Raw genomic sequence first — 24,568 nt, 5'->3', positions numbered from 1 at the left:
AAAGTTAATGAATAATAGGGAGGGATGGTGAGACTGAATGTTTTGGGTGTTCTTTGTAACTTTAATTTTTATTCTTTTTCTTTTTTGGTAATGAAAATGTTCAAATATTGATTATGGTGATGAATGCACAACTATATAACAGCACTGTGAACAACTGTACACTTTGGATGACTGTATGATATGTGAATATAGCTCAATAAAATTGAATTTTAAAAAATGGGAATAGAATCTTCTCAGCAGGTAGTTTATAAACTCCTTACATATAGAGACCACGTCTTAGGTATATCATGAAGTATCCTCCATTTCTTACTCTCCCAATCCATTATGGAGCCCAACATCATGTGCCACAAAGCAAGAATGCATTGATTCATTGATTCCTTCTTTACCTCCAGAAGTCTGTGTTGGCGGCAAAAAATTTGATGCCATTTTGTCTCTTGTCCCTGTCCAAAGAAAAGGAAATACATTGTTAAAAATTCTGTGAACACTGTATAAAGAGGTTAAATTCAGCTCTCAGTGTCTCCCAAATAGTCTTTATTGGTTTTAAAAGCAGTGCACATGCAGACCCTTTGACCCAGCAATTCCAATTCTAGGAACTAGAGCTACCCATAAAATGGCTTACCATGTGGCTCCTTCAAAAGCTGTAGTTTCTATTTATTTACCTTTGTCCACTACATATATTTCAAAACAGTAGTAGTATGAATAAAAAATCCACGTAAAATCAGAGAGATGTTTGAAAAGTTTGATTATAATAGTTACCTCTGAGTGGTGGAATTTGGAGCAATCTCTCCTTTCATTTTTTATCATGTCTAGGATTAGGGTCATGCAAGTGAGGCACTCACTTTAGCCACAACATTTAAAGGTGTGGCTAAAAACTCAGTTATCAAGATACACATGTTAATGCAATATTTTTTAAAAAATAAAAGTTATTATACACTTCTAAACTTCCCATATGCATAAATCTCCTTGTTGATTAAGGAAGGGTTGGTGAAGAACATAAAGGAGGGAGAAGACAGCCAGCTATTATTAGGAAGGGATTATAAAGTACCCTGGACTAAATCAACACGATGTTCCAACTAGTAAAAAGTTCAAGTTGGCGAATGTCTTTGTTGTGCAAAATAAAAACAGTATGATGGCTAAACAAAGGCTCTGCACCAAAAGAGAAGTAATACATCATTGGATTATGTAGCAAATGCCTGAAAATTCACATTTAAAATACAAGTCGAACTTCCAATGGATGAAAAAGATAAAGAGCTCAGTAATAATCAAGGATTTAAAATTGTGGTGTGTGATTGCAAGCTATCATTTTTAGAGGTGGCACAAGCTAGAGATTAAGAACAGGGCACTGTTCTATGTCCCTTAACCTTCCCACCTCAATTTCCTTCCCTGTTTCTTTATAAAAGGCTGATAAAAACATCATCTACCTCAGGGGATTTTTAAATAAGTTAACCCATGTGCAACGCTTAGGAAAGCAAAAGGAGTATAGTAAATGCAAGCCATATGGAACGCAAAAAAAAGAGCACTCCAAGCAGAGGGGTGGATGGAAAAAAGACTCTAAGGGGTTAAGGTGCCTGGTGTATTTGAGGAACAGCAGGGAGACCAATGGGACTTAAACACAGTAAGGGAAGAGAAGCCTATGATAGATGAGGTCAGAGAGAGAGCAAACACCAAATCACTAAGGTCTTGCAGATCATTTGCTCTGTGAAACAGAGTTGCATTAAATCAATCACCCTGACTGTTGTGCTGGGAAGAGAAAAAAGGGGATGAAGGCAGAACAGGGAGACCCACTGGGAGGCTACAGCCTTTATTCAGACAAGAGGTAACAGGGTCTCTTGGGATCTTAGTGGAAGTGGTAGTCAAATCCTAGATATATTTTGAAAGAAAAGCCTGTAGGTGTGGCTGATGGTTTAGATGGGGGTATGAGATAAAGAGCAGAGGAAAGAAAGGATGGAGTTGCCATCACCAGACAGAAAAGTCCATGGGGGAAGCTGAAATTGGGGAAGATCAGAAGTTCAGTTTGGGACATGTTAAATTTGACATATCTATTAGACATCAAAGTGGACATGGATGTAAAATACATTTTTCTTCCAAGAGAACACCAGCTTGGTTCATTTGTTTCAATTAATTTTTGTGTTCCTCTAACATTTGTGCAATTATATGTGGTATGTGTCACTGTGGAAAGACCTAACCTTTGGGGGTAGGCAGGTGTCAATCATGTCCTGACTCTTTCTAGCTTTTTGTCTTGGGCCAAGCTGATCAGACTCAGGGTTCCTCCATTTCTTACATCAAGTACGGATACTAACTTCTATTGCAAGGGTAAATGCAAATTGAAACAGAAAAAAAAAAAATGTCTCTGGGGGAAAAATAAAAGAAAAAGAAAAAGAAAAAGACACCACCAGCCCCAACAGTCTTTGCTTAGACCATTTTCTTTAGAAAATTCTTTTCCTGCCCCTTTGAGATGCATGTAAATCATTTAAAAAATTTAAATGAGCCTCTGGCCAGCTTCACAACCCAGGAATATCCTTTTCAAGGACCACCTCTCCAAAATGCAGACATCAAGGAAGATAGCACCTGCATCTTTCCATCTCCATGGAAGTTTAATTTAGTTGTCTGGCTCCAAATTAGAACCACCTGTCATAGAGATATGACAGGTTTTTATTATTCCTTTAAATAAAGGCTATTAGCAAACACAAAGGCTACCCCACTTACCAAGTAAATTTAAGATGAAATGTGCATGACAAACAGTGTTATCAAGACCTCTTACGTGAGGACTAGTTACTGTTTATCTTGAGGACGGGATTTCTTTCTTTGCAATCTCTTTAGCAGATTGCCTGTGATATATCACATTCTGGTTTAAGGCTTATCCAATAATAGTTGTTTTTCTTTTTCTTCTACCTTTGTAGAGAGGTTTTCTGGGTTGGGAGAAGACTTCATTTTTAAATATATTTCCCCAACACTATTACAGGCTTGCAGCAATTTTCCAACAGATAATGTATGCAAAGTGTCTGGTCATAGTAGGCTGAAAGGAAATGGCTGTCCTTTTTTCTAGTCCACTCTTTACTAGAACTACTGGCAATTGAAAATATTTGGAAAAGATAATTGACAGCCTAGCTTTAGTAAGAAACCCCATGCCCTGAATTAAAATTCTTGAAACCTGGCCATTTGAGAGGAATCTACCAGCATTATCGGCACCAACTTGGGGGACTTGATGCACCTCTCAGCAGATTTCTGGGCCTTGGGGGAGTAGGAAAGAGGAATGGGGTTTTATAATGTCCAATACCAAAGTCATAGACCAACTCTAAAGACAATTAATAACGACAGTATCTACCAAATATTATTCAAAGTAGTTTGTGCTTGATTTTCACAACAATCCTCTCTACAATCCAATGAAAATGGACTTCCAGATTCTCCAAATAAGAGATAAAAGATATGTTTATCTCCCACATACAACTGAGGATTTAGACAAATTCTCTGACTCAAAGCCTTTAAAAAATTTCTTCCACTTCCTCTCCCACCCACCTTGGACAAATACTAGAAGAAAGGGCTGTGAACTGTGTCCGTGCTTGCTGCCTAGAGACCAGAGCTAGCAATTTTTTTGTTTACCCTAAAGCCAGGAGCCAATGGGTCCTTGGCCTGCAGTGACCTGCCTCTTTTGATTAGGTCAGAAACACAGACAAGTGATGAGGAAACTACTTTCAGCTTGACTTTTAAGGCCCTGCTGGCGTCAGGCTAACTATTTTGTGTGGACTTTTCTGTTGACATTTCTGATTGTCCCCTTTGCAAACTGAAAAAATAACCAGAGGTCAAGAATTAGGAAGAAGAGGGAGAAAGGAGTTAGCAGAACCTCGTGCCTGCCAATGTTTTCACAGCAACTGATAGGCGGGAAGGGTTGTGGGCGAAAATTAACAGACCATCTTCCTTAAACTTTTATCCTGTGTCCAATCTTGGTCGCAGTAGATGGAGACCCCACAAATACAGTGAGGGAAAGGGGGAGCACAGAACTGAAACCCGAGTTACCTCAGCAAGTTGGATCCAGAACCCTTTCCAATGTATCCTTCAGGAAAGCGTTGTGGGAAGGTGGGCTCGGCTCTTACCCTCTGTCGCCCCAGTGCCCCTTCATCTCGGGGACCGTCTGGCAGGGGATCCGAGGGGAAGTTGGCCAACCGAAGGGTGCGCGGCACCCGCCACGCCGCTGCACGGCCACGCGGACCCAAGAGCAACTCCCCCGCCGATCCCGCTCCTTCCCATCCCCAGCTTCCCTCTGCAGGCAGCCCTCGGCGCCCCGGGCTCTCGCCCCTGGACTGAGGTTTCTGCTTCCCGTGGCCCTCCATGTCTCTGGCCCTGGGCTCCAGCCTCCCGGACAGAGGTTTCCCCTCATCCTGCCTCCTCCCAGGACAATGTTTCCAGGTTTCCGTACCTGCCCTAGAGCAGTTTCCCCCACTTGGGTACCCTCCGGACACCTTCATCCTCTATAACCCCCTACTACATAGCCACGTGATCGACGCAGCCCACCTTTCTCTCCTGGTGACCTAGCCTCAGTTTCCTTATCTGTAAAGCAGGGACAATAATCTCTACCTCACATACCCAGACCTGAGAAGGCGACCAAAAAAAATAAAAAAAAAAAAAGAGGAAATTCTCTAATTTTCTTTGTTGATTTTGGGGGAGGCGAGCTTTCATCTATGGTTTAAAGGGCAGCTGCTGCGATCGCCCGCCCCCGCCACGGCCTGGGCGGCATGACCTGTGGACTTCCGCCCGCCTCGGTCCTCTTCGGCCCACTGGCCCGCGGCGGAGCCCGGCGGCTTCTCTGCGGCCCGCGGCGCGCCGCAACATGGCGGGCTGCCACCGCCTCCTGCTGGAGAACGCGCAGCAAGTGGTGCTGGTGTGCGCCCGCGGCGAGCGCTACCTGGTGCGGGACGCGCTGCGCAGCCTGGCGGTGCTGGAGGGCGCCAGCCTCGTGGTGGGCACGTAAGTGGCCGTGAGCCGGGCGTGAGAGACTGCCAGCGGCCGGGGCAGGGGAACCGGTCAGCCAGCGCGTGGGCTTGGCGCTCAGTGAAATGGGGTACAAGCTTTACCTGTACAAGAGAGACATGGGCAGGCCTACCTTTTAGGCAACTGTTCCTGACAGGTTTAATTGCTTTGGGTTGGCATTCGGGGCCGGGGAGGGCAATGAAACTTGAGCATCCTATCAGGAAGCATCAGTACCCTGTCTCTGCTGATAAAATATTGTCCAAAAATCAGAAGAGGGTAGGGTTCTCTACAATACTTTCTGAAGTGCGGCGCGAATTACCTGGGGTTGCTTTTTTAAAGACAGATTTGAGATATACCTACTGTCAGTCTTTTGAATCAGCATCTCTGAGCATGGTGTTATGAGATCCAGAATTTTAAATAGCACCTCTCCCTCCCGCATTGGTCTGTACACTACAGTTTTGAGAACCACTGAAAATGTTTAGATGGTGTTGGCTTTGAGTGATAAAAATCAAGGTTTGGCCACCAGAAGAGTACATTTTCAGTTATTTTCTCTTAACCTTCTGAGCTTCCTGCAAGAGATGAATAAAAGAACAGGGGTTGGAGGGTTGGACCTGGAATGGGAATGGGGGTTGGATGACAATTTGGAGCAGCAGTTGCACAAGATGGATCACAGTCACACAGAGACCAGTGCTTATCTGAGGCTGTTTAGGGTTGTGTAAGAGCCTAGTTTCTTTCTTTTTTTTCCTTTTCAATTAATAAAGGGATTAAAACATTTCCAGTGTACTGTCAAAATCCATTTGTTAAAATCAGTTAACAGAATTGCACACATGCCTAGAAAGAGGAGAAAATATCTCCCCAAGGAACAGAATATCTATAAGAATTATAGTAATAACACCAATGACATGGAGTCTTGCATTTCAACACATGTTCTCTATAGCTGTGCTCAGATCAGAACCAGATAAAATAGGGAAACAGGAGAGAATTGACTTGTGATTATAGAAGGTAGTTTTTCAAATTTGAGTCTGTTACATGGTTCATATTTTGCTGGATTTACTACATTGAAATTAATTTTCAGGAATGTTCAGAATTTTGCTGTTCAAATGTGATTCATTTGGGACAGGATTATGGTTTTATTTTCATTTAGCATCATCCTGTTTTATACACATGCAAAATAAAGTACAGAATTGAAATAATTATCTAGTGATTCAACTTATTTTGAGACATGACTCCCACCTTCATTTTCTATATATATTAAGGTAAAAGCATTTTCAGGGTGAATTATTTAGATGATTGTCTTAAATTTTCACATTACTTTCCTGATATGAATCTTGCTGAAAGATAACTTGATCCTGCTTCTATTTTGATCGACTAGAAGAGAGCATGCTGTGAGTGTGTGTTTATCTGTGGAGGGATGCTAGTATAAAGCAGCTGAGGAGAGGAAGGTTCCATTTCAAAGCCAGGAAACAGATGGGTTTTAATGTGTGTTTTGATTAGAATGAATCTCAGCAAGATCAACTGGCAGTGAATCCACTATATGTTATAGCCTTAAAAACCGAGTCCTGGAAAGGAAAATTTTTTGAGGGGTACCAGAAACTCCCCTTTCCTAAAAATATCTCTATTGCTGTCTGCCAGGGGCCTAAATTCCACCATAATATTAATTCATTTGGGTCTTTAAGGATACCTCATTCTCAAATTAAGTTAATACCTCTGTGTGTGTGTGTGTGTGTGTGTGTGTGTGTGTGTGTGTTGATTGTCGCTAATCTTGAAGAAGCTCCCAGAAGGAGACGGAAGAGAAGCACAAACTGTCACCCACTTTACAAGTGTCTCATTCAAAGGCTAAAATCAAGATGAAAATGTCTAAATGAACGAAACAAAAAGGAATGAAAATATAGATTTATACCTGAGAGGCACTTATTTTAGTACTTCAGAAAGAAGGCAAAAATGGAAAATGGTGAAGGAAAAATTGATGGGTGTTTTATCTTCTTAGAGGCCACTAAGAGAATCATATGGAATATACAAAAATCAACTCAAAATGGATCAAAGGTCTTAATATAAGAGCTAGAACTATCAAACTCCTAGAAGGAAACACAGGGAAGCATCTTCAGGACCTTGTGTTAGGCAATTGTTTCTTAAGACTTTATACTCAAAACACAAGCAACACAAAAAAGTAGATAAATAGGACTTCATCAAAAATGAAAAACTTTTGTTCCTTAACTGACTTTATCATGAAAGTAAAATGACAACTTACACAATGGGAAAAATTTTTGGAAACAACATATCCAATAAAGGATTAATATCCAGAATATTCAATTTAAAAATGGGCAAAAGACCTGAACAGACATCTTTCCAAAGAAGATATACTAATGGCCAGAAAGCACCTGAAAAAGATGCTCGACATCATTAGCCATCAGGGACATGAAAATCGAAACCCCAGTGAGATACCATTTCACACCCATTAAAATGACTGCTATTAAAAAATGGAAAATAACAAGTGTTGGAGAAGATGCAGAGAAATAGGAACACTCATTAATTGTTGGTGGCAATGTAAAATGGTGCAGCCACTGTGGAAGACAGGTTGGAGGTTCCTCAGAAAAGTAAGTATAGAACTACCATATGACCCAGCAATCCCTCTATTAGGTATATAACCCAAAGAATTGAAAGCAGGGACTAGAACAAATATTTGCACACTTATGTTCATAGCAGCATTATCCACAATTGCCAAACGATGGAAGCAACCCAAGTGTCCATCAGCCAATGAATAAAGTGTGGTATATACATATAATGGAATATTATTCAGCTATAAAAAGGAATGAAGTCCTGATGCATGTGACAACTTGGATGAACCTTGAGGACATCATGTTGAATGAAATAAACCAGACACAAAAGGACAAATATTGTATGATCTCACTGTTTTGAAACAATTATAATAAACAAACTCATTGAGTCAGAATCCAGAATATAGGTTACGAGGGGATGGGGTGGGGATAGGGAATGGGAAGTCAAGGCTTCAGATGTACAGGGTTCCTATTTGGAACGACGGAAATGTTTTGGTAATGGACGGTGGTGATAGTGGGACAACCTTGTGAACACAATTAACAGCACTGAAATATATATCTGAATATAATCAAAAAGGAAATGTTAGATTATATATATGGTACCAGAATAAAAAATTTTAAAAAATCCATGGAACTCTGCACAAACAGCGAACCCTAAGTTAAGCCATGCATTGGATTAATACTACAGTTATAAAAATGTGCAATCCTCAATTGTAACAAATATTCCACCCCAATGCAAGGTGGTGGTGGTGGGGTGGTACATGGGAATTCTGTATTTTATGCATGATTGTTCTATAAACCCATAACTTCTCTAATAAAGAAAAAAAAAAAGAATCAGGGGGACAATGAACCTAAGAAAAAGTAAGACCTTTTCATTCATTCATCAAATATGTACTGAGCAGTTAGACTGATCAACCCTGGGGATGCAAAAATGACTAAGATTAGTCCTGCTCTTTAGAAACAGTAGATTGTGCAGGGCAGGCATTGAAAACACTGACTGCATGGAAGGGCACCAAACTAATGGAAAGTGTGAGGAGGGGTGTCCAATTTATTCATCTACAAAGTCCGAGCGATTTTTAGATTTTAGTTACTGAGAAGGTCTATGCAATGATTCTAAACTTTCACAAAGAACCTTGAGAGCCAAATAGGCAGGTTCCATGTCAAATCATTATTGCTTTTTATCATGATGATCATATTGTAGCTTCTAGACTAGGGTTTTGCTTGCTAATTTGCTTTGTTACTTTCAGAAGATCCTGTAGAATTTTAATTCCTGAACTTCAGAATAGACAGCTAAAATTCAACACTACCCTGCTCTTTTTTTCTTTGAAGTACACAAGATATATTCATTGTAGAAAAAGTGAGAAAATACAGAAAAGCAAAAAAAAAAAAAAAAAAAAAAAAAAAAAACCACTCAAGCCCCCACCTTTCAGTGAACTAACACCAATGTTTAGGTGCTTACCTTTAGATGTTTTCCTATGCAAAAAGAATCACATAAAAATACATTTTTTAAAAAAAGAAAATCTTACTATGTATACTATTTTGTACCCTGGGATTTTGTTTTTTTTTTTTTTTTCACTTAGTAATAATATATTGTAAAAAGTTTACCATGGCACTTATATATCTCTTTACCATTTTTAATGGCTACTATTAAAAAAATCATTTTGGGGGAAGTGTTTTTAAGTCGTTTCCTTCAATAACAGTCCTTGTACATAAGGCTTTGTCTCAAACTTGATAAGTAGGGATCCCCAATTAGAGGTTCATGTTCTTAAGAAGGCAGATAATCATGTGAGTATTAGAGTCAGGAAGAAGGGCCCAGCGCTTTCAGATTTCTCCCTGACACACACTGAGGCCATTAGAAATTTAATTCTTAGGTGTGATCTTGTTAAAAACACAAATAACCTCTCTTAAAGCTGTGTCAGGCATTAATTCTTGTGGCTCCTGGCTAAGACAGTTCCATGCCACATGAGACACAATTTCAATAGAAGGGAGATGGTCCTAGGTAAGATCATTCTCTTTGTCCTTTCCTGTTAAAGGATCTATTTCTAATCCTGCTGGTCTTTTCCACCAGTAGAGCTACTGAACTTTGGATGGGTTATCTAATTGAAATGGTTGGGCCAGAGGAAAGCTGTTATTGATGAAGAGGTGTATTAAATCAGGATACGGTGCTAAATTTCAAAACTTAATTTCCAGTTCTATCCCTAAGTTTACCCTCCCCCAAACTCCCACAGTCACTATTTCTTTTCCTTTCATAATATCTATCCTTCTCCACTCTTTTATTCAGTTAGGTTACCCAAACCACCTCAGTCCCACTTCTGAATTCCCTCTCTTTCTACAGCCTTTCCCAGCTCTCAGGATTAGAGCCCTAGATCTCAATTTTGGCAACACAAATTTGCCGGGAGTGACAAAGACTCAAAATAAGTGGCTGAAACCGGATAGGAGTTTATTTCTCTCCTATGTAAAAGTCAAGAGCAGGCAGTCCAGGAAAGGCTGGTGGCCATGCTCCATGGAGTCCTCAGGATCCAGGTCCCCTCTACCTTGCTCTGCTGTGCATGGCCTTCTTTCCCACAGTCCCTTCATGATCCAAGATGGCTGCTCCATCTGCAGTGATGGCGCCTGCATTCCAGCCAGTGGGAAACAGGAAGAGAAAACCAAGAGGAGAGGCAAAGGGCATGCACTAGCTATGTTGTTAGTTTACTTGAAGCTTCCAGGCAACATTTCCACTTGACATTTTATTTATTGGCCCCATCTGACTGATGGGAGACTGAGAAATGTAGTCTTTATTCTGGATTATGTCCAGCTAAAAATTAGGTTTCTATTACTGTGGGAAAAGGGAAAATTGATCTTGGGGAACAATCAGCAATCTCTGCTACACATAGTTTGACTTTGTGTCTTGAATGTGGCTAGAGCCACTTTCCAAAGACACAGGCTCAAGATGGTAATATATTAAATGTTGATTAACACCAAAAGATACCCAATAACCTCTTTTATATCACTGGTTAGATTTCTCAACAATATTTCCCCAAAATTTGGTGATTTTTTTCTTATTTTTTTCTCCAGAGATGGATTTATAAAAGCCATTGGTCCAGCAGATGCTATCCAAAGACAGTTTTCCGGAGAAAATTTTGAAGAAAGAATAGACTGTTCTGGGAAATGTATCTTACCAGGTACTTACCTCATTTTCAGTAAAGCTCTGAAAACAGGTTAACACTTGCTGCAATAATATAAGGACAAAGAGTAGCAGCTGGTTTAAATAGGGTTCACAATAATATTAAAAAGTGATAATAACTACCATTTATTGAATTTCTGCCATTGACTGTCTACCTGCTTTACAAGGTTGGATCCTTATAGCTTTTCCTGTCGAGTAGTTATCGTTACTCACATGTTACCATTAGAACACTGAAATTTAGAGGTGAAATAGCTTATCCAAGGTTGCTAAGCTGGGAAAGGGCAAACTGGGAATCAAACCCAATCATTCACTCCACTGCATTCCACTGACATGCTGAAGAGAAATGAGCTGTGTGGTGTTTAGGTTCAAAAACTGTCAGAAGAACTTTATTAATCCATCGCATAGGAGAGGCAAACAGGGCAAGCTGCTGTCTCAAATACCAGAATATACTTTAAATTTCTAAGTGGAAACAAAGGATCCAGCTCTAGGCAGAAAAGGACACAAAAAACAAAAACGTTATCGATTTCCCTGCAGCTCATTTATATTTTTCATGATTAACAACAAAATTGATTTGTTAACTGTCATTACATTATGTTTTATGGTTTCATGCAATCATCTGAAATCACAAGTTTTGAGTTCTACACAAACATAGGTGTTGGGATTTATATTTTAAAGTATGCACTGCAGACATTTCACAAGCTTCTACCTTATGGATCTTGGGGGTCAGCAGATAAAGTCAGGGTAAAAGCTTAAGAGAAAGAACAGAATATAGTAAAAAGCAATCTGAATAGGGACTTTTGATTAAAGTTCAATGCTAATGAGCCATTTAATTCATAAGGTATTTTAATTATTCTGAACAAACACACTTTACTGAATTGTACCTGGATAAACAAAAGTTCTAAGTGACTGCTTTTAGTTTCTCTTTAATTAAAATGTTTCTTTCTTGAACAAAAGATTCATATTTCTGATTTTGTATTTTTCCTTCTCAAGTTGGGGGGGAAGGGAGCTTGTATTTTTCTGTTTTCACACCCAGATTATTCCTTGGTGATGGAGTTCTTGGTTTTAGTCAACTAATGGGTTTGACATCTTGGTTTAAAAGCCTATTTGATGAGCATGGAAGTATTGAGCAAACAGAGCTCTATTTCTTTAACAGATATTTTCATCATGTTGAGTCACCCTCTTCCGTGGGAGCTGTCTTAGTTTGCTAACGCTGCAGAATGCAAAACACCAGAGATGGATAGGCTTTTATAAAACGGGGGTTTATTTCGCTACGCAGTCACAGTCTTAAGGCCACAAAACGTCCAGGGTAACACATCAGCAATTGGGTACCTTCACCGGAGGATGGCCAATGGCGTCCGGAAAACCTCTGCTAGTAGGAAGGCAGCCGGCGTCTGCTCCAAAGCTCTGGCCTCAAAATGGCTTTCTCCCAGGACGTTCTTCTCCAGCAAGCTTGCTCCTCCTCAAAACATCACTCACAGCTGCACTCACTGAATTCCCTCTCTCTGAGTCAGCTTATTTATATGGCTCCACTGATCAAGGCCCACCCTGAATGGGCGGGGCCACACCTCCATGGGAGCATCTCATCAAAATCATTACCCACAGCTGAGTGGGGCACATTCCAAGCAAATCTAACCAGCACCAAAAACGTCTGTCCCACAAGACCACAAAGATAATGGCATTTGGGGGACACAATACACTCAAACTGGCACAGGAGCTATTGCGATCAGCCATGCAAGCAGGCATTTTTTCTTCCTCTGGATTTGTCACTCTCTGTTGAGAAAGCCACACAGATAAATTCTTCCTCCTCCATGCTCCTCCAAGATGGAGGACCAGCACCCATCATGCTTTCCCAAGAGCAAGATGGTATGGTCTGACCACTATCTAAATGCTCTGTATTTCTTAACTTTAAAATTGACTTGATTTATTGATTGCAGGTTTGGTGGATGCACACACACATCCAGTGTGGGCTGGGGAGAGAGTTCACGAGTTTGCAATGAAGGTAACTATAATAAATGATGGCAAATAGAAATAAAGCCCAAAGACAGGCAAGTCTTTTCTATAGGCCATCAGTCTTTGCAACATGTGTCTACATTTCTTTTCAATGGATATTTTTATTGACCTGGACTATGGAAAATAAACTACAACAAAGCTAACTTATAACTACACTAAATCTTTGTGCTATGCACAGGAATAGCAATCATAAGTACAACAGCTTTCAAAATTTTTTGGCTGCAGAATCTGCCGTTTTAAAACAGATTTGACAACTAATTTTTCTTCTTTTTCCCTTCCCCCCATTACATCTCAACACCCTAGTAGCCTTTGAAGGGGCCTCAAGAAAGTTTGAAAATCACCATTCATTGAGGTCAAACTTGAAAAAATATATTGCTAATCACAAAAATGTTTTATATTGTTCTCTTGGGTTTTTTTCCCAGAAAAAAATGAGCCTTATGAAGAATCCTAAAGTACTGTCTATGTCAGTCACGTATTAGCCACAGCCAAAGCCCAAATCCCTTGTTAGCGCCATTTCACATTGTTAATAAAGAGAGTGGGTATGCATCCCAAAAGCTATATAAGATTCTTTAAGAAAAAAAAGTTTTTTCTTCAGATGTTGTGTAGCTTTCTCAACAAGCTAGAGCTGTTTTAAAACTATTTTATTACATCACAGAATTTCAAAGCCAAAAGCAGTCTTAGAGATTGCAGTCCATCAGACAGATGGAGAAAGTGAGGCTCAGAGAAGGGAAAGGAGTTGACTAAAGTCACCAGCTGGCTAATGGCAGAACCCAGATGAAAACCCTGGCCAGGAGACCACCAGGTGCCACACGCTCTGTCGAGAGCCGAGTGAGAACCCAGGGAGAGCCATCTTTATTTGCCTGAGTGACAGAGGTCAGACCCCAAACCCTCGGGGCCAGATCTTGAGATGGGGAAGCCAGCCCTGGGTCACATTAGTGGAGAGTTAGATAACTGCAGCGGGGTTCCCTGAATTGCCTAAACTTTGTTTTCTTCAACGTGTTTTAGGATGTAGGGAGGCCTGAGATTTACTGGTACATGCTGGGACAGGCTGGGTTGTTAAAATATTGAAGTACTGGTGTACTAGTTGGTAGATTGCCGCTGCCTGGAGACTCTGAGTGCCCCTGTCTCATCTCTTATCTCCCATCCCTGCCTTCCCAGTACCTTCCCTGACACCCCCAGACCTCCTCCCCCACAGTCCAGCGCTGGCAGAGTAGGACTGTGCCAGGACTGTGTGCCCCAGCATCCTTTCTGATGGTCGGTACCCCTACTGTACAGATTGTTAAACATCCCCCCTGGAGGCAGGCTCTGTAGGGCGCCTTTGCCTGGCCTAAGGGAGAGCCGCGTGTGTTCAGTTGGCAGGAGCCACTTACATGGACATTCACCAGGCTGGAGGAGGGATCAACTTCACTGTGGAGTGCACTCGCCAAGCCTCGGAAGAGGAGCTGTTCATGTCCTTCCGGCAGCGGCTTCTGTCCATGATGAGGGCTGGGACCACGCTGGTGGAGTGCAAGAGCGGATACGGCCTCAACCTGGAGACGGAACTCAAGATGCTCCGCGTGATCGAGCGCGCCCAGCGGGAGCTGGACATCGGCATTTCGGCCACTTACTGCGGGGCTCACTCAGTGCCCAAGTAATCTCAGCTGATGGGACCCGGGTTTAAATTCGGGGCTTTGGGCATGAAGAGGGGCCCTGCGGCCGCTAGTGGGGGCTGCGTTCTCCAGGAAGTGGAGGTGCATGAAGCGCTTTGTAGCCCCTGCAGAACGACTGGTAAAAGCCTTTGGAAAGGTGTTCCAATTCTAATGGTCTACATCACCTGCATACATGGTTTTAGGAAGGGGATGCATCAGACTCACTAATCCTTTAATGATGAAGAGATGTTCAAAGCTCTTGGATAATGAAAAGAAATGGTCCCTTTAGCCCCTCTAAAATCACAGATTATAATCCGAATAGTTTCCCATGACAAGTAATTAGTTTAAAAGCACTTTGAGATTAACAGTAATACCCCGTAGGAGGTAGATCAAACCTTGAAGTCTGACTCGGAAGAGATTTTGTTTTCATCTCTTTACTTAGAAGCACATATTTTTTGTCTTATTATTATGTTTGTAAGCCTTCACCTTATCTAAAAAGTTTCTCCCACATGGCTTTACCGTGAAGAATTCTGTCCCCTTGTGCACCTGTACTCATCTGGCAGAGTTCCTTTTGGTTCTGGAATTACTGGACAGAAAGGCCCATGGTTCCAGAACTGAAAGGCACAAAGGAAAGTCAAGACTTGCTAATGCACAGGGTATCCCCAAAGTTTTAAGCTTTAATAACTTTAGATATGTAAGTGCTACTGACCTATAAAAAAAATTTGAAAGTTTAAGCATTACAATTTCTGTTGTACTAATTTAGTTTTCTGAACTTTGAGAAATTTTTAATGTTAATATTTTACTTCGCAAAATGCCATCTTCAGAGGAACTAAAAAAATTAACATTAAGATGTATTATTCAAAATTCACAAAACTCAGTAGAAAAGAAACACAAATACTTAATATTCCCAGTGATATTTGTTGTAAGTTTTTAGCATTTATGCTTCTGAAATTATTAAAGCTTAAAACTGCACTAAGACTTTTGGAGCAACTTATCTGTATAATACAGTAGTTTTTCTTTCCTTTTTTTTTCTTCAAATGAAATATGGGGTGTGTGATAGTCTGTTTTGTTTTTTTTTTTTTCAGGAGAAAAGCCAGTGAGGCATGATGGAATGTTCTCAGGCTTTGGAATGATAACCAGACCTGGGTTTAATCCAGTTTAGCTATTTCCAGCTGGATGATTTTGAGGGCAAAATGGGTGAAATAGCAAAATGTTCTATATTATTGTCTTGAGAATTAGAAACAACATGTATATAAGCACCTGTTTCATTATGAGCACCTTGCCCCAACCCCTTCCCCAAATGGTTTTTCTAAGCAAGGGCCTCCCGTGTGTCAAATACAAGCATGGAGTTTCACAGAAATTTTCTCCATCTGCCAATGAGCCTCAGAGGTCTGCATCTGTATCCCTATCGTTAAAGCCTGAGGCTCAGAGCTTGCTAAGTAACAGCTAAATAACATTTCTCAAGTTTCCTAGCCAGCCAGAGGTAGAGCCCTGAGTCTATCTGACTTCAAAAGCCCAGCCCTTTCTAATATATAACTACCCAGAATTTCAGAGAATTTTAGAGCCTCCTACTATATTTCTCTCCCATGTCCTCAAATAGTGAGACAGGAAGCCTTACACAGATGCTCTGGAAAACAGTGTGGAAGAAGAAAAGGGTTGGATGATGGCTGGAGCCCACTTAAGGGGTCCCAGCTGGGTTGTCAGTGAAGCAACCAGGATGGCCTCTGAGTATCCATGACCAGAAGATTCAGTTTCTCAGCTGGGTGGCCTTGTCAGCATCCCCAAAGATGCCAGGGTTGCTAGAATGGATGAGCCATTTGGGTCTCCGTGTGTAAGATTAAGACATTTGGAAGTCTTGTCAATACCTCTGCCATGTAGCCATGTCCCAATTATTAAGAGTTCTGAATTATAGCTATAATTATTTCTCTAATTAATATAATTAGAAATTACATATATAACTTGTTTCTCAAGTTCTCCAAGGCTACATGACCCTTTTTCCAATTCTTTTTTTTTTTTTTTTTCACTCATGGTGATCTCATTTTCTTCCCTCAGAGGAAAAACTGCTACTGAAGCTGCTGATGACATTGTCAAAAACCACCTCCCTAAGCTGAAGGAACTTGGCAGAAATGGAAAAATACACGTTGACAATATAGATGTGTTTTGTGAGAAGGGCGTTTTTGATCTTCACTCTACCCGAAGGATCCTTCAAAGTGGAAAAGATATAGGGTTACAGATTAACTTCCATGGGGATGAGCTCCATCCCATGAAGGCTGCTGAGGTATGGCTGACCTTTTGCTTTTCCTTTGTGTTCTTGAGCATTTGTGCTCTGGAAAACTTCATTATCTTGTTCAAAGTTTGGAGTAGCCTTCTGGAAAGAAAGACAGTGTGGGAAAATTTGTTTGAACAATATGTAAATTGGTTAGGTTGAGCCTCGGAAATGTACCTTTTTGCTAACCAGATACATTTATTATCATTTGCTGGTGATGTTGGCAGAAAAAGAAGTAGCTCTGTGGTCTCATTTACTAAAATTCACAACATATTTTGGTTGGCACACAAAACCACACTTGCACGGCATATAAGTACTGCATATAGCTTCTCAGATCTTCATGTGGCAGCATCCAGATGAATTTTAGTAGAGTATGCTTGTAATAGCCACAGGATGATTTTCAAATCTATATATCTTACCCAGATTCATTTTATTCATCCTTTCAACAAGTATTTGAATGTCTACTGGGTGCCAGGCCCTAAGGATGTCACAAAGAACAGCCAGACAGAAGTCCCTGCAGCTGTGAGTCTAGCTCATCTAAACCCTGGAACTGTGTAAACAGCTGCCCTCAGGGAATAAATACAGATGCCCATGTCCCCCACATGGGCCTCAACCACAGCATGTCCAACTCGATCTCTTAATATTACTTCCAAATCTTCTAGTCCTGTGTTTTCCACCCTGGTGAGTGAATCATCAATCTATCTATTGCCTGAACCAAACTCTTGGACATCATTCTTGACTCTTCCTCCATCCCACCTACCACATTTCAACCAATCACCAAGTCCTCCCAGTTTCCTCCTAAATACCTCTGGACCCGCATCTCTTCACCCCATTGCCTAGTTTAAATCACATCAGCCCTCACCTGGATTTCTGCAACAACTGTTCTTGCTTCCGAGCTTGCCTCCGCTTTAGATCCATTCCTTAAATCCATTCCCCCAGTGCATCTTGTCCTTTTGCTCCTTTGCTTAAAACCACTTAAAGGCTTACTGTTGTTCTTAGGATAAATTCCAAACTCCAGACATGGCTTACCAGGACCCTTATTACCCGGACCTTGCTTACCTCTCCATCCTCCCCTCTCTTTCCTCCCCCACCCTCTCACCATGAACGAGCCACAATAAACTGTTTTCAGTACCCTCATCACTCCCCTGCCTTTGTACTCCGTGCTCTGTAATCTGAACTCTCCCGTTTGGGGCTCCTTCCCAAAGCCCTCCAAGAGTGGGTCATGGCCCCTCCTTGTATTTACCACCCTGTGTTCCAGTTGCCTCTGTGATTCTTACTAGGGTGTAAGCACACTGAGGACTAGGGCCGTGACTCACACAGCAATTTCCTGCTAGGTTAGCACAGAACCTGGCCTGTAAATGACTCTCAGTACATAATGATTTGTTGAATGTTTGTTGAATGAATGTGAACTAGGTGTTCAACAAACTACTCTTGGTCATACAGAGACTGGAGATTAGATCAATAGTGGCCATACCCAGAATGAGTAAGTAACTTTGGAAAAGTGAGGGCTTGCCATCTCTGTGATTCCAAGGTGAGGAGGAAACTCACCCAGGGGAGTGCAGTTTGTCCTGGGAAGCAATAGGTTCCCTAGAGCACTAATCAAAAATACTCTTAGACCTGAGCAAGCTGCTGATGAACTCTTCTCTGCCCTGCTTGGCGTTGCAGCCTCCCTGAGCCAGCGGAATGTCAAATATCAGTCTTTCTTTTGCTGAAAATGCTTAACATACCACCTTTCAGCCTAGTGCATTTGTGTCTGTGTGTGTGTGTGTGTTTGTGTGTGTTTGTCTGTCTGTCTATATGAAAATCTGTCAAATTAAGAATATGATGAGACCAAGCTGAGAAGAAATCCAGTTTAACAACCTGCTTCAATTATCATCATAGTGTTACATCCTCTTAGTTTTCTTCTAGCAATCCAGTCCAAACTTCTCACCTGGAGAAAATCAGACTCAAGTAGATATTCTCAAATTTTACATGTGATTACAAATTTTCAGATTTGTGTTTTCTTCACTGAATGCAACACTGTTTTAAGATATCTTTCTTTATTATACTTTGATGATGCTATAATAATTAGATAACCTATATTAGTCAAAGTTTTATTCCAATCTTATGAATTTTCTGTTTTGGAAAAAACATATCTGAAGCATATTAGAAACCATTTTGTGTTTAAGAATTGTTTTCTGAAATAGCACGTTAGCTAATTTTCAAAGGCCTGTCCATTACAAGCCATTTATCCATTTTGAAACTCGTATGTGCCAAGGGATAGCTGGCAAGGAATCTCAATAATTGAGTGCTATTTTTTTTGTGGGAAAAACAATTTTATGGTTCTTTATTGATTTGTGGCTGCATTTGTTCAGTCTTTCTCTCTCTGCACGTTCTGCTTAGCTTGGGGCTGAACTGGGAGCCCAGGCAATTAGCCACCTGGAAGAAGTAAGTGATGAAGGCATCGCTGCCATGGCAACGGCCAGGTGTTCTGCTATCCTTCTGCCCACCACTGCCTACATGCTGAGGTAAGGTCATTTCTCACACTCGACATGAGCTGCAAGTACAAGCAGTGACGATGCACTAATAATGTCTAAGCATTATTTCAGAGCCTTTAAAAACCATTAAAAGTGCAGATCGAGAAAACTTAGCTCATGGAGGTATGAACTGTAGAATGATGTTCCTAAGTGAAGTGCCCTGAGGAAGGGGGTTACATCAAAATTACCTTTAAAGGTGGCATTATTGGGAAGGGTGGTTCTTTCTCTTCCTTCTTAGTTTTAGGAATTGTTGAATTTTTAAAAAATCAGTATGCATTACTTTTATAATTAGATAATGAAAAAGGCTTTCTATTTTTAAAACATGCATAATATGTTAAGGATATTTAGCAATATTCAGAATCTGAATAAGGTGTCTTTAGGGGGATGTGAGTGGGTACCATAATTGTGTACCAGATTCTTCATAAATCCTGGGGATGTAGGAGGAAAGAGGCGTTGGGTAAGTACAGCTTGTAAAATCTCCCCAGGAATTCTGCTGTATGCTCTTTATGGATTGAATATACTTAGTCCATCTTTTATAACTGCTATTGTCCTAATTCTACCGAATGAGCCCTGAGGTCTTCTGATCCTTTCCATTGTACCAGTTACAAATGCCAAGTTTGTGGTCTGAGAGGCCAGAAATCAAGAAGCAGTTTATTTTCTCTTAGGACTAGGTACTTTCTGTGTGGTTGGGTTTCATGGTCTTGTGATTCTGCTGAAATTGTGACCTTGGGACAGCTGTTCTCAACCCAGGGGATTTTGCCCCCAAGGGGACATTTGGCGAGGTCTGAAGACAATTTTCATTGTCACAACTGGGAGTGGGTGGGGTTTGGTACTGGCATCTAGAGAGTAGAGGTCAGGAGTGCTGGTGAACATCCTACAATGTGATACCTGACAAAGACGGTGGGTTCTTTGCCCATTGCACTCAAATGACTAATTCCTGAGACCCCAGGGTTTCAAAGAGAGAGGTGCTAAGCAGGAGAGCAGATGGCCTATCGGCCCAAATATCTGCCTTCCCAAACTGCAGCAATTCTGATAGTTTTATAGTATCAAAAGATGGGCAGGTTTTAGGATAATGAGCACAATGGCTCCAGATGATGTAGAGGTGATTTAATTATTGAGCATGCGCAAATTAATTACATGCTTAGTCACAGAACTGTATGTAAGAAAATGGCGGCCTTAATATGTTGATGGGCATGATTTTTAGTATTATAATGAGGTAGAGGTGACTTAGAGGTTAAAGTCTAAGCTACCGCACATGTCAGACTGGGCCCATTTTGGTTGATCCAGCTCCAGTTATCAAGATAACTTTGGAATTGGGGTGGGTTAGTTCTGGGCTGACCCAGGGCCCTTCATTAGTAACCATTAGGGGCTGTCTTTAGTGATCACAAGACTCTAAAGTAGAAAAACCAGGTAAAATGGGGACAAGTGTTGGTCAGTCAGAAGGTTTTAACAATCACGGGGGCATAAGATAAAGCCTATACAATCATCAGAGAGCAAGGCAGCTGGATTACAGTTCAGAGATTTCAATTATTTCCCTCTGTCCACTCTAATATACCAAAAAGTAAAAAGGAGTATTTATATAGTGATTCAGTAATTATAATCATCCTTTAAATCCTGACTTCTCAGTTACAAAAATTCCCACTCTAGAAAACTGACATCTTTTCCCCCTCTTAGGCTGAAGCAGCCTCGAGCCAGGAAGATGTTAGATGAAGGCGTAATAGTTGCTCTGGGCAGTGATTTCAACCCTAACGCATATTGCTTTTCAATGGTAATTATTTTTAATGAGCTTTTCTGAGCAGAGTATCAAACTCCTACCAAACATATAGGTAATTAAAAAATATTTCATTGATTGTTAAAAGATGTATAAAAGATCTAAAAATATTTTCCTATGAAACAAAGAAAAAAGGTGAAGAAAATAGTGTGCTTGTGTATTTCTGTGCCACATGATTGCCTCCAGGCATAGAGAGAGGACAGGAGGTTCTATTTGAATTATTTGTTGATTCAGCCTTAAGCATTGTGGATAAGGGTTACGACCCATTTCTCTTCTTAGGGAGAAAAAAAATTTAGAAGCATAAGCTCAAAGATGTTTTAGTAAGGGTGGAGGTAAGACTCACTTTACACAGTAAGTGGTCTTGAAAAGTTGTAAATAAATATTAAAAGCACACAGGCCTAATCTCTGTAATATCTTTTTCAAGGCATAATATCCTTTGTATTAAATTTAAATTTTCCCATACCAGTTTAGCCAGTTCCACCTAAACATTTAACTCCCATTATTTGTTGTGCTGTGTTGAGAACCGACCTCAGGAATGGTTCCTGTTTTGTTGCTTTCCTCCAATGCTTTTCTCTTCCCACTTCAGCCGATAGTCATGCATTTGGCCTGTGTGAACATGAAAATGTCCATGCCCGAGGCTTTGGCCGCTGCCACCATCAATGCAGCTTACGCACTGGGAAAATCTCATGCACATGGATCTTTGGAAGTTGGCAAACAGGGAGATCTCATTATCATCAATTCATCCAGGTGAGCAGTCTCCCAACATGGCTTTTTTATTTTATGCTCTCTGTATTATATAGACTTGGTTTAAATCCCTTTTCTACTCATTATTAGTGCCAAGCTCTGTCTAGATTCAGAAGCCACCCAGTCCCCCTATTTCTTCATCCCTTTCTAGATGGAAAGTCTGACTACAGATCCTAAGCTAAGGTGGACTAAGTTTTCAGGTCTCTTCAATCATCTAACATCTTTCCTAGATCTCCAGGTTCTGCTCTGTTTATGAGGACTTTGGACTTGTGCCTTCTGGAGTGTTTTTGTGTAATGGTTGTTTTGTTTTTCACTTGGATTCTGGTCCCCTGTTTGCACTGGGCCACAGGAATCCCTGCTGCGGCTTGTTGTCTTGGTTCTCAAACTCCTGGATCCTGAACACTTTGATTCAGTTTTCCTGTTCCTGGTTTCTTATCACTCTCCCACTGTTACCACCTGGACCTCCAATGTGACAATTTGTGTCTTAATTGTTCTAAATCTAAAGGTTGTAAATCCTATGGCTCCTGGACCCTGGCGAGGGCCCTGATACTTCAGTAATTGTACTCTCCATGGTCAAAAACCACTCTGTGTATTGCCTGAAAATAATGCTGATGCCGCCATTTGTGCAACACTTAGTGAGTCGAATATTTTGCAGTCAAATACTTAAACAATATTGTTAAGCAATATTTGATTTATCACAGACCAATTAATTACATACTGTTTCAAAGAAACCCCAAATACTAATGACTGGGTGTAAAGAAAGCTTTAAATTAGTATTTGTTGACAAATGGTAATTTTGACTTGCATGCATTGATGTAGTATTTGATTTCTTTCTAGATGGGAACATTTGATTTACCAGTTTGGAGGCCATCATGAACTAATTGAATATGTTATAGCTAAAGGAAAAGTCATCTATAAAAAATGACAAATTTGGAAGAAGAGAGGAGCTTCTAGACTATAATACAAATTTCAATATAATTATGTTAAAAGTTAAAACACCTTAGTTTACCAGAATTATCTCACAATTAAATGTATTTACATGTTTTATTAATCCAGTAAAAAAATCCCAAGGTATTAATTTATAATTGATGTGCACCTGAACATGTAAACAGTAAGACGACTATGCAAATAAACTCAAAATATTAAATTATTTCACAAAAATTTGTTACAAATATTCTGAAGATTAGTATGATGGGTTATCATAAAAATGCCCTTGTTGGGTAAAGTAGACTGGCTTTTCATTTTGTTTCTGTTTTTCATATTTTGGTGTTTGGACTATATTTAGTGAACATTGGGGGATGGAGGGAAACTCAAAATGATATGTCCAAAATAAGCTCAACAAAGGATCCTAGGCCTTCTATAATAGGCAAAGAGATTTCCTTCCCTTCCCCCTCTCCCACACAGTCTTTCTAGATGCCCTTGGAATGAAGATGTCCTTCCATTTATAACTTCTCAACCCTAGCAATAAAGCTTCACCATGCAGTTCAAGACTTGTCATGTTATACATGAATCTAAGGACTTGCCTGTAATGGATGCATTTTGACCAAATCCCAGTAATGTGATTTCTTTGAAGTTGTTTTCAAGTTTTTGATTCTTGAGATTACCAATGTATAAAAAACATTTCACAGCTCTCAATAAATATTTGCTGTCACTGTTGCTGTTGTTTCCTTAAAGTGCTAGAGGTAGGTACAGTGCTATCTATTAAAAGTTTTTAGGAAATGAACAAATTTAAAATTTGCAGAGTAGATTATTATTTATGTAAATGTATGTTTCTAAAGCCATGTGAGTTTACTTGAAATTGTTTATGAAGTTTTAATCATCTTTGCAATCTTAACTGCATTGTCACATTTATGAGGAAATGGTTTGAAAAGTAAATTGGAGAACTGTCCAAAGTATCACCAATTCCAGGTTAACAGAGCCTGAATTAATAAGTCTTTAATGTATTCAATGATAAATCAAATCACGATGCCCCCTGGATGGAAAGTTAAGGGTAACGTTAGCACATTGCTGTCACTGCCTGGTGTCCTGGGGTCTCTCGAGTTCTGTCGTGTGCTTGATGAAGGAGTCCTGAGGGGTGGGGGGCTCCTGTTTATGGAAGGTAACATGAACAATCATCTAGTCAACAGTGGGAGTTATAGGTGTAGGTGATAGATAAAAAACAAAACTCAATGTTAGGTTTGCTCTGGAATCCAAGCCACACGAATATAAGGATATAAGAAGGTAAAGCACGATTTTCCCTCATGGGAGACATTTTTCTCTAAACAAATAGCATTCAGGTCTGATGTGAATGAAAGCTGAAAGGGCTACCCACCCAAAACTGCCTTAGTCCTCCAAGGCCCATAATGCTCTACACCCTGGCCACTCGGGGAGCTTGTTAGAAATGCGGCCTCTCATCCCCATCCAGAGCTGCTGAATCAGACACTGTGTCTTAACACGCTTCTCCTGGTGATTCGTGTGCACTTAGAGTCTGAGAAGTGCTGCCACCATCTACACCATGATCACACCAACCTTAACACTGCTCTTCAAACACGCAATTCCCTTTTGCTCTCTTCTCTCCATGTGAAATCCAGAGCTAGTCACTCCTCCCCTATGCTCCCACACCTCTATCATAGCCTCCATAGCACAGCCATTTAACTGTCTTCCTCTGTTAAGCTTTGAATTTGTGGTGGGCGGGGACCTTGTCGTGTCCCCAGGATCTAGTATAGTGACTGGTTCACAGCAGGTGATCAATAAATGAATCAATGAATGACTGCACAAACATATGGATAGTTGTTTTAGTTTCCTTGGCCACTCTAGCAAATACCATGCAATAGGTCGGTTTTAACAATGGGAATTTATTAGCTCATGGTTTTAAGGCTAAGAGAAAGTCCAAATCAAGGCATCATCAAGGTAATGCTTTCTTCGCAACACTGGCGTTCTGGGGCTGGCTGCTGGCAATCCTTGGTCC

The 24,568-nt window shown here is 40.6% G+C and overlaps 2 protein-coding genes across 2 annotated transcripts in view; one reads left to right on the top strand and one right to left on the bottom strand.

Moving 5' to 3' along the window:
• CCDC38 (coiled-coil domain containing 38) overlaps positions 1–4,470 on the bottom strand; it is a 54,891-nt gene extending 50,421 nt beyond the window's left edge. Inside the window, exons 1-2 of the mRNA XM_037846711.1 lie at positions 4,015–4,470; positions 387–440 (exon numbers count right to left, since the gene is read on the bottom strand). Of these exons, the coding sequence (XP_037702639.1) occupies positions 387–426 (40 nt within the window). The 5' untranslated portion in view covers positions 427–440; positions 4,015–4,470. The remainder of the gene's footprint in view (positions 1–386; positions 441–4,014) is intronic.
• Positions 4,471–4,721: 251 nt separating this feature from the next.
• AMDHD1 (amidohydrolase domain containing 1) lies at positions 4,722–23,277 on the top strand. Its single transcript, XM_037846709.1, has 9 exons — positions 4,722–4,962; positions 10,578–10,684; positions 12,621–12,685; positions 14,049–14,326; positions 16,377–16,602; positions 18,973–19,097; positions 20,781–20,874; positions 21,464–21,624; positions 22,459–23,277. Exons 1-9 carry the CDS (start codon positions 4,826–4,828, stop codon positions 22,544–22,546), a joined length of 1,281 nt encoding a protein of 426 aa, XP_037702637.1. The 5' UTR covers positions 4,722–4,825; the 3' UTR covers positions 22,547–23,277.
• Positions 23,278–24,568: the final 1,291 nt, after the last annotated feature.

Source organism: Choloepus didactylus, chromosome 8, assembly GCF_015220235.1.
Source record: "Choloepus didactylus isolate mChoDid1 chromosome 8, mChoDid1.pri, whole genome shotgun sequence".
Classification (NCBI taxonomy): domain Eukaryota; kingdom Metazoa; phylum Chordata; class Mammalia; order Pilosa; family Megalonychidae; genus Choloepus; species Choloepus didactylus.
Note: the sequence above shows the minus strand (reverse complement) of the source record. Positions and strands in the feature narration are given on the sequence as shown.